Below are 10245 nucleotides of genomic sequence, written 5' to 3' on the forward strand. Positions count from 1 at the left end.
AGTATCTATCCAGTATACTGCTGGGAGGGTACCCAATTATTGCTACACTAGTGCTATCCTAGGTGCAATCAATGGGAGCGGGTAAAAGTGGAAGTTTTACCCAAAATTTGTGTAACAATTAGAAAGCGTCACCTTTACCTTTGTAGCAGTTGACTATGGTGCTGCTACACCAGTCATTGGGTATGACTCCTTCGTGTATCACCTGGTTCGTAATACGGGTGACTAGGCTGTAGCCAACACTGCCATATATTTTGAGCATCTCTGCAGTGATTCCTGATGGGCTGGGGGCTTTCCCTGTCTTCATACACTTAATTGCTTTATCTACCCTGGTACTGTCAACTCGAATAGCTGGTCCCTCTGTTGGGTCGACATACAGCAGGCTCTCTTTCTCCCACACACACACACCCACACAAACATACATGCACACACACACACACACACTGACACATACAAAAACCAACAGTCAGACACACACATGTTCTCTGCACTGTACAATTATGAAATATACTTTACCCGGTGGGAATATTCTGCTGAAAATATCTTTCAAAGGAGTTTTACAGTATATCAAACCAACAATGATTCCAGATATATGACCTGAAAGTTAAACAGAAATTAAATCAATCAAATATTTAGAAACAATAAATACATTTGTTATAAACACTTTCCCCCCAAGTACCATCTTAAGACACAGGCACAACAGCTTGTTTCCAGTTTTCTGTGGAAACATGTCCAGCCATGGAGAAATACTATTAATCAGGCGAGGGTTGAGGACAGTAAGGCTGGCCAGTTATAGAAAATCTATCTCAATGAATTGTGTCTGATCCATGCAAGCATGGAAAAGTGGATGTTAAGCCAATGATGAATTAATTGATGAATTGAGAAAATGCATACAATTACAGATAGTTACCTAAGAATGAGGCTTGTGGAACTATGAGCTGAATCATAACAACTTCTAACCAATGTATGTACTTATATGGGATTAAAAAGCCTCCATAAGCATGCTGTTCTTGTGGATTCATGTAATTAAGGACGACTTTAATGGCAAATATCACAGCTGTAAAGATAAAAAAAGAACATACATTTATTGTAAATAATTTATCTTTTTAATCTATTAGATATGAAAGAGATTTTTCTAATCAACTTAACTGTCATAAAAACAATCATCATAAGACATGCTAATTGTCTCTAAGGCACAAGGCCAGCAATTCAGAGGGGAGTGGGTGTTAGTGAATAGCGTGAATCTCAGAACTTGACTGCTACTTAATTTTATCGACTCCAAAAGCATGGAAGATAACCATGGCAGGATATGATAAAGAAATGCCACAAAGCAATTTTTTGGGGTGCTCTAGCAATTCTAATTCACTTTAAAACAAACAAAATCACCACCATCACCACAACAACAACATATAATAATGCCCTGATGCACTACCAGACAGTGGCTCTCATGGTTCTAATCGTAACTGATTGGAAGTGCTATCATGTACATTGTTTTGTTTTGGGTATAAAAGATAGGCTACAGTAAATATTCTGTTCAATACCACGGATATGCTTGTCAGTTGTTTGACCATAACCAGTCAAGCATGTCCCTTAGTGGCTGAAGATATGTGCATCTCTGATCACAAGCAGAAGTAGTGTGGGAGCACCATAGTCATGTGTTGAGAGGAATTCTTTGGGGTTTGAATAATTCACCCATGGAAACATGGGTGTTTCATTCAACATACTTAACCCTTATTCAGGGACCTTTTGAGCGGAATGGCTACTCAACCTGATTAAAATTCTAACTGGGTCCCACCTGCAAAGTCATATGCTGTTTATCTTGATAGATCACCATATTGCGCACATATGGTTGTGATGCATGTGCCTAGTGTACCCTTATCAGATGGGTAGTCATGATGGGTATACTGGGCTTCGTATAGTTTACCCCAGTGTCACTTTGATGGCATGCACTGCTCTCTCATTCAATAATAATAATTTAAGATTTTATGTTTTAGCAGAGAGCCGGTTATCACATGGGGAGAGGTAAGTCTGTTATATAGACACCGATGCTCCAAAAGACTGAAAGAACAAGTTGATCTTAGCAGTATTTAAGTTAGAATGGAAAGAAATAACACACGGTAATAACAACTCTTTGTTATAGGGACAAGGTTTGATATTTTGGCAGAGGAGACAAATCAATTAAACTGACCCCACCTAGTGGTCAACTGGTACTTATTGTATTGACCCTGAAAAGATGAAATGGGAAGTCAACCTTGGTGGCTATGAACTCTGAGCATAAAAACAGACAAAATGCATTTTCCAGGCATGCTGACGATTCTGCCAGTTTGCTACCTGAAATAATAATGATATAAACGGTTTCAAATTTTGGCACAAAACCAGCAATTTCGGGGGAGGGGCTAAGGTGATTACATCAACCCCAGTCTCAGCTGGTACTTATTTTTATCAACCCTGGTGTGCTAACAATTCTGCCAGTTTGCTGCCTTAATAATAATACTAATAGTAATAATAACCCTTTCTTTTTCTAGGCACAAGGCATGAAATTTTGTAAGAGGGGTTAGTTGATTGCATTGATCCCAGTACTTGATTGGTACATGTTTCATCAACCTCGAATGATGAAAGGCTAAGTCCACCTAATAGTCAAACAAATAAGTAATAAATAAAAGGTAAATAATCTGATGGCAGAGTTTAAGTCATGATAATATATTATCTGATTTTCATCACAGATATAATAATAAACCAGGAGAAATTTCAAGAGAAAACAAATGGCAATACATGACTTCCAATATTTCACCATACTAAAGCAGTTCAAACGAGGTAACTCCAATTTATTGCACACAACAAGTTTCATCACACATATGGAAAAATTTGAAGCAGAATTAAGTTAGAAGTATTTTAGCCAACTATCAAAAAACAAAGATACTTGCCTTTTTTTTTATTTTCTTGTTGGTGTTATGTTGAGCCCTTGGCAAAAATACTTACCTCTAAGGTCCATCTTTCTCTAAACAGGTACCATGAAGAGACATAAGTTCTTCCCAAGGAGGGTGACATGACCATACTCGCATGACCATCACTCCTGCACATTTCACAGTCTTGAATACTCACCACACACACACACACTCTGCTCACTTGTGGTCAGCCTTCCATAAAGGTTAACAAGACATCCATATTATCAACATTCATCCCATTTTCCTCCAGCCTTTCCCTCCTACATCTAATACCTATATCTTGCTAACTTGTAGTATTATATATATTCAGATGTGCAGATGTAAAGAAATACATAGATACACACATGTACATGCATATACACACACAATATGTGTGTGTGTGTGTGTATTCACATACTCCTAACATAAATCTGGCGTCCCTCCCCCACTTTTTGGTTTGTAGTCTTGCAAACTGTATGATGATTTCATTGGTGTTGATGACATGAAACAAGCACCACTATACACTATAATGTGGCTGACATTAGGAAGAGCCTTCAGCTGTAGAAACCATGCTGAAATAGACATCAGGGCAGGATGCAGTCTCATCGAATCTTGTCAAACTGTCCAACCTTTGTTACTATGGAACATAGATGTTAAATGATGATGATACATATTTCAGTTTCCATTGACCAAATCTGTTCGCATGACTTTGGTCAACCTGGGGCTATACTAGAAAACACCTTCCCAAGATACTATGCAGAGCAGCAAATGCATGTGAATGTGTGTACATATATCTTACATGAGCATATATTGACCAGCTCACTACAAACTTGTAACAAGAACTATTTACAAATTTAGAGATAAAACAGACAAAAATTTATATAAGTTTCTGCCTATTTACTTCCTACATGTAGAACAAAGACAGATTATTCTAAAACCTTATATTCTGTTATGAGTAAGCATTTTGGCATTTGAATGCTAATTTCAGGTGTTTGAACTCTAAGCCATGCTTCCATGCTTTGGAACTTTCTCTGCAACTCTTTAAAATATTTTGCAATCTGAAAAAAGTCCTTAGCATATCAAAGTTTTAAAGACAACCAAATCTTGAACTTCTTTATCCTGCAGAACTATAATGAATAGAAGTGAGTAAAACACCAATGTCTAGTGAACAGCTAGGTGATCACTAAATTTGTCTATGAAGTTGCTACCAAAGGTAACTACCTCACAACTTCCTCCTAGTAGACTACAAAGTGTGGGATACTGATAAAGGTCTTCCACAAATCAACAAATTCAAATTGGAGCTAATTATTCTTAACTAAGAACATTTCGCACAGTTGTTTCACTAGAAATATGGCACCTGTTGTTCCCCAAACCAGTGTAAACCCAAACCTAACTTTATTAAAAAATCTCTCCTTGTAGTATATAACAATTATTTGAGATAGCACTACATATTAAGTGAGCCACTGGCATTCAACCTGTTTAGTCTGATACTTTCAGCATCTCAGAAAACAACCCTTATTGATCAATACCTCCCACTGCTTTTGTCGTCTTCATAATCTTATTAACCATCCTAACACCTCATTAATTCAACTTAAGGCAGCACTCGCTATTCCACTCATAATTCTTATTCAAAACTTTTCCATAGCAGTATTTCTGTCTCTTTATTTTCCCAATCACAGAAGGCGACAAACCACTGTATCATTGCAGATACATTTCTCTCAATAGTAATTTCGATACTTACAAGCACACTGCCTTGCAATTTCAGAATATCTCACACCTCCACTTAGAATCCAATATGCAGAACAATAAGAATATCTCTTACTATTAGCATTTCTTCTGGACTAAGATATATGTGTATGTGTGTATTTTATTCAGTGCACATCTATATAGGACTGTGTGCTTAAATGCATTCAATAGTAACTCACCTGAGAATCCAACAGCACAAGTCAGTTCATAGGAAGTATCATTAGTTAACATCATCATTAAAATATTTAGTGCAATAAGAACAACACCTGAAGCTACAGTACAAAATACCAATAAAAATCCAAAGTGTTGTGATGATAGCCTTTTTTCTAGGCGGATACCTTTCGAAAGGAAAGAAACCATGTTATAATAAAGATGTAGATCATCGAGATGGAAAAATGCTCCATAGATTAATCGTTTCCATTGCAAATGAGTCCATACATGAAACACACTGATGCAAGCAGTTTCTACTGATGGGAAAATTGACACGGGCATAAAGAAGTTCTCAAAGTGAACAGCTACATTCACTAAGGTGACAAATAATGTAACTGGTGGGATTACAGAAAAGCCACCAAGATACATTAGATGATTAAGTAACTGTAATAAAATGAAGAAGGAGCCTCTGCCTCTTCTATCCATCGTTGAAAGGTCAGATCATCCAAACACAAACTAGAAATAAAAAAGAAAACAATCAATTAGAATAATAATAATAATAATAATCCTTTCTACTATAGGCACAAGGCTTGAAGTATGGGGGAGGAGACTAGTCAATTACATCAACCACTGTGCGTAACTGGTACTTAATTTATCAACCCCAAAAGGATGAAAAGTGAAGTCAACCTTGGCAGAATTTGAACTCAGAACATACCGCTAAGCATTTCATCTAGCGTGCTAACGATTCTGCTAGCTTGCTGCCTTAATAATAATAATAATGGTGGCAAATTTTGCTACAAGGGTAGCAAATTTGGGGGAAGGGATGAATCGATTGTATCGACCTCAGTGTTCAACTGGTACTTATTTTATTGACCCCGAAAGGATGAAAACAAAGCCGACCTCAAACACAGAATGTAGCAATGGGTAAAATACTACTAAGCATTTAATCTAATGTGCTAATGATTCTGCCAGCTCACCATCTTAATAATAATAATAATAATAATAATAATAATAATAATAATAGGGCTACAGCAAATATTCTGCTCAATGCCACAGTTTTGCTTGTCAGTTGTTTGACCATAACTAGTTGAGCATGTCCCTTGGTGGCTGACGATATGTGCATCTCTGATCACAAGCACAAGTAGTTGGGGAGCATCATAGGCATGTGTCAAGAGGAGTTCTTTGGGGTTTGAATAATTCATGTTTGGGAACATGGGCGTTTTGTTCAACATCCTTAAACAAGTCTTATTCAGGGACCTTTTGAGCAGGATGGACTACTCAACCTGAGGAAAATTCTAACTGGGCCCCGCCTGTAAGGTTTATTTTGATATGAGGTCAGTTATATTTTGATATGAGGTCACTGTTTATTTTGATATGAGGTCACCAAGTCACGCATATATGGTTGTGATGCATGTGCTTGGTATACCCCTTATCAAACAGGTAGTCATGATGGCTATATTGGGCTTTGTATATTTGTACCCCAACATCACTTTGATTGCATGCATTGCTTTCTCACTCAATAATAATGTTTCCAATTTTGAGACAAGACCAGTAATTTTAGGGGTATGAGGTTCGTCAGTTACATCAACCCCAGTACTTGACTGGTACTTTATTTTTATCAACCCCAAAAGAATGAAACCAGAAGAAATACCACTATGCATTTTGCATGTAAAAGCACCCATTATACTCTCAGAGTGGTTGGTATTAGGAAGGGCATCCAGCCATAGAAACCATGCCAAATCAGACTGGTGTCTGGTGCAGCCTTACAGCTTGTCAACCCTGTACAAACCATCAAACCCATGCCAGCATGGACAACAGACTTTAAATACATCCCCTAGATAGCAAACACTATTGACTACTTCTAATGAGCCGTCTGGGCATCTAAGGGAATTTTATTTCTAGTGTGCTCTAGGTATGTGCTGCTCCAGTGCATCTGTTGTATATGAAGCATACTTTCTTAGTTAATCTGCCAATAATTCTACTACACCTCATGTATCCATAGCTTACACTGAGTTGGATACAGCATATAAATTTTATAGTTACTCCTTTTTTGCATATCAATCAAGATAATTCCCTGAAGATACCAGGGTTCTGCCTTCTTTCTAACTTAATAAAAACTTTAGACTTTGTTAAATTTACCTTGAGACCCCTTGATACTAGAGTTAGCTTCCATGTCTGGAATTTATTCTCTAATTCTCCCAGAGATTCAGCTATGAGAACAATATGATCAGCATATGAGAGTTACCATGGGCATCCACTCTCAAATTTCTTAGCGAAACCACATTTTGGTTCATTGACTGACGAGGAAAACTCAGCTGCGAATATTCCGTGTATCGTGTCTTTGTCTATATTCCCCTGCTCAATCCTTGATATATCCATGTAACGCAACGCACGCCGTTTGTTTGCTTTTACATATACATATATATATATATATATATATATATATATACACACACACACATACACCGCTTATTTGGCGGCACACACAGTTGTTCAGCGCATGTTCCTGTTAGAAATGCGTATAAACAGATTCTTAGCTAGAAGTTGAGTCCAGTCAACAATATGGTACGTAACCCTGTTTACCAAACAACTGACAAACACTACCACATATCATCTTCACTCTTACATCTACTTTCATACAAACATATCCATATACAGAAGTATGAATTCCAGGATTCGAAACTCCGATAAAAATCAAATATCTATATTTTCCACTATACCTCGGTCGTGTTTTCCGTGGAGGAAATTCGTCTTAGACACCGGTCTCCAAAAAGACAGATTGCTTGTTTATTTTAGTCGAGCAATATATTAAAAATAAAAAATGTCAAACAAAGAAAAGAAACAAATTACTGATTTATGTTCTTTAAATGAAAGTACTACCATGCTTCTTTCTGTCGGACGAATTTCAAGAAGTTAACTTATAAAAATAAAATAATTTATAAACATTTTTGTAATAAAATAATATTACAGGAATAATATAGACTTAGAATAAAAAGAGATTATTTAAAAACTGAAACAAAAAAGGTGAGAAGTATCGGATCATAAAGTATAAATAAAACAATTTTACAAATAAGGCTTGCAGGTAGAAGTTGTATTTATAGACTCAGAGAATAATTAGCTCTGAAGAAGTTGTCGAATATGTAATGTAAACGGTCCCCCGTACAAAACAAACCGGACCATATAAAGACACCATATTCACCCAGTTTAGAAATAAACCATCATTTTATATAAGTGACTTGTAAAATTAAACTGCGTTAATCACCATTTATGGTAGATCTTAGGCATAAAAGAGAACAGCTTGGAATTTATGTAGGCATACGGTGATTCCACACGTACGTAGTGTAAGTAATACTTGATGAGTTAATGAAGGAGACTATGATCACTGAGGCTAATTAAACTAAATTAGCTGGCATTTTATAATAATATTTTATAAAGAATAAGACATCGTTTTGTCGTTCCTATGTTAGACTCTATTTGTACGGGTAGAGGTTGTTTATGTACATATTTGACAACTTCATAATGATTGCTGGTTTCTTAAATAGTAATATGAGTAAATTGCATATTTACGAAATATCGGGAAACTTGTATAGGTAATATGCCTGTTGGTTCGAAGGCCAAATGATGTTAGTTCGATGGCCAAATGATCGATTAAACAAACACTTCCGAAATAATTTCTCAAATCATGGCAACTATTAAAGGGGAGATAACTGGCAATTGTTTGTTTCATTATTTACAGAAGAGTGGGCAGGGTGACCCACACTGTGATTACTGTTTAGCTCTCGTTTACCATGGTACGGCAGATTTTATCCGATTAATGGCATATTATATCCTGTATGTCCTTTATATATAGCTAGTAGTCAACAGTTTAAGAGGGATTTTAGCTGCTATTTCCATTATTAAACCGTGAAAGCCATTTACTAAGTTCAATATTCTGACCACATCGTTTGAGCAGAACCTAATGTGCAGCTTTCTACAACAACAACATAGTTGTACTTTCTTCCTTTCTCGTACTAGTCACGGAAGCCCTATGAATGATCTTTTGTTTCATGTACAAATAACAGACAACAAAATGAAAGGAAACTGTTGTCTAGCTATTACGCCATAAAACACAGTTTCGTAGGAAGATCGCCCTTACCATATTTCTGGAAATCACGTCGAGTAAACTCTTGTAAGCTGGGAAGCAAGTATCTGAAGTCTCTGTGCATGACACGATCTTTGCTTTTGATGAAATGCCATGTCCCTTCTATTGTGTTTGGATGTAATATTGCATAGTTGGGAATCTATGAAATAAAGACTAGTGTACCGTGCAATGGTTTCTCAGTTGTTTTCCTTTGATGTTGTTGTCTTCAACTGTATGGACGTAATACGAAAGGTCACCGACTTTCTACAAGATCATAACCATTGCCCTTCTACTTCTGACTAAGCCGCAATCTATAATCGAAGGACAACGTAGAAGCTCCGTCGTTCGCTCGTTGTTAGAGTTTAGCCCCAGTTTACGAGGATTGAATAGACCTATGCTCAGAGACTTTCCCATTGTGACTATTCTGTCTTTTATTCAGATTTCAGTTAGAACTACCGTATTTCATGTGTTCTTTTTTAAAACAATAGAGTGATTAGCGGAGGATATGGTTGCTATTGATAGCAGGACGAACGATTTCGTAGTGTTTCTCTTTTAAGCTTCACCAAAGTACGTTGTTGTTCGTCCGGCCCCATATTATCTCTAATCAGTAAGTCATATGGCATATAGGTTGTTCACCGAAAGACATGGTGCGAACCACGGATCTGATTTCATAGTTAAACATGACTCTGTCTCGCTAAAGACCAAACAACACACCTACCTGCAGTGGTGAATCATATGGGGAGCAGTATGACAACTCAGACATGTTACACTGTCTACCTTTGTCTGTACACCCATAGAATTCGAGTGATCACAGTAAAGGCGGACAAGATCAGGGCACGACAGTCGATGCTCCTCTGCAGTTATTATTGACGCTCTGCATTTCAGCAGATTATATGTGTTTTTAACTTTACAGACATTCTTGTGTATATGTGTTTGAGTTTGTTTGGGGGTTTTTTTTTCTGTTTCTCTGGGTTATGTAAGAGAAATAGTGTTCCCTTAGGGCACTATTGTAGTTGTGGTCTGAGATACAGTGGTGAAACTGGAGTGTGTGCGGTCCAGGCAACCCTTAGGTCTCTCCACCTCGAAGATTTACAGATTTATACAGCGAACCCCAATAGTACCACCCGAGGCAGACCGCTCTTCACCTACTCCCAGCTATGCTAGAGCCGGGATGTTCTATATGTGTTTAGGTATTAAACGTGATTTTGTCTTGTAGCAGTGGTGACAGTGAAGGCGAAATTTTCTCCGAAACAAACTCTTCCCCAAACATATTTAGTTGGTCTCTCGGTTTATATATTTCAATCGTTA

The 10245-nt window shown here is 37.1% G+C and overlaps 1 protein-coding gene across 3 annotated transcripts in view; it reads right to left on the reverse strand.

Annotated features, from left to right (window-relative positions):
- Positions 1-9387, reverse strand: part of LOC106880131 (rhomboid-related protein 4) — a 15370-nt gene extending 5983 nt beyond the window's left edge. The window contains exons 1-4 of one of the 3 annotated variants that reach the window (XM_052965610.1): positions 8953-9387; positions 4847-5333; positions 908-1054; positions 514-594 (exon numbers count right to left, since the gene is read on the reverse strand). In XM_052965610.1, coding sequence (XP_052821570.1) covers positions 514-594; positions 908-1054; positions 4847-5303 — 685 coding nt within the window. In that variant the 5' untranslated portion in view covers positions 5304-5333; positions 8953-9387. Of the gene's footprint in view, positions 1-513; positions 595-907; positions 1055-4846; positions 5334-8384; positions 8863-8952 lie in introns of those variants that run through there. The other 2 variants (XM_014929952.2, XM_014929953.2) reach the window with 2 other exon arrangements.
- Between the last annotated feature and the right edge of the window lie 858 nt (positions 9388-10245).

Source organism: Octopus bimaculoides, chromosome 2 (assembly GCF_001194135.2).
Source record: "Octopus bimaculoides isolate UCB-OBI-ISO-001 chromosome 2, ASM119413v2, whole genome shotgun sequence".
Taxonomy (NCBI): domain Eukaryota; kingdom Metazoa; phylum Mollusca; class Cephalopoda; order Octopoda; family Octopodidae; genus Octopus; species Octopus bimaculoides.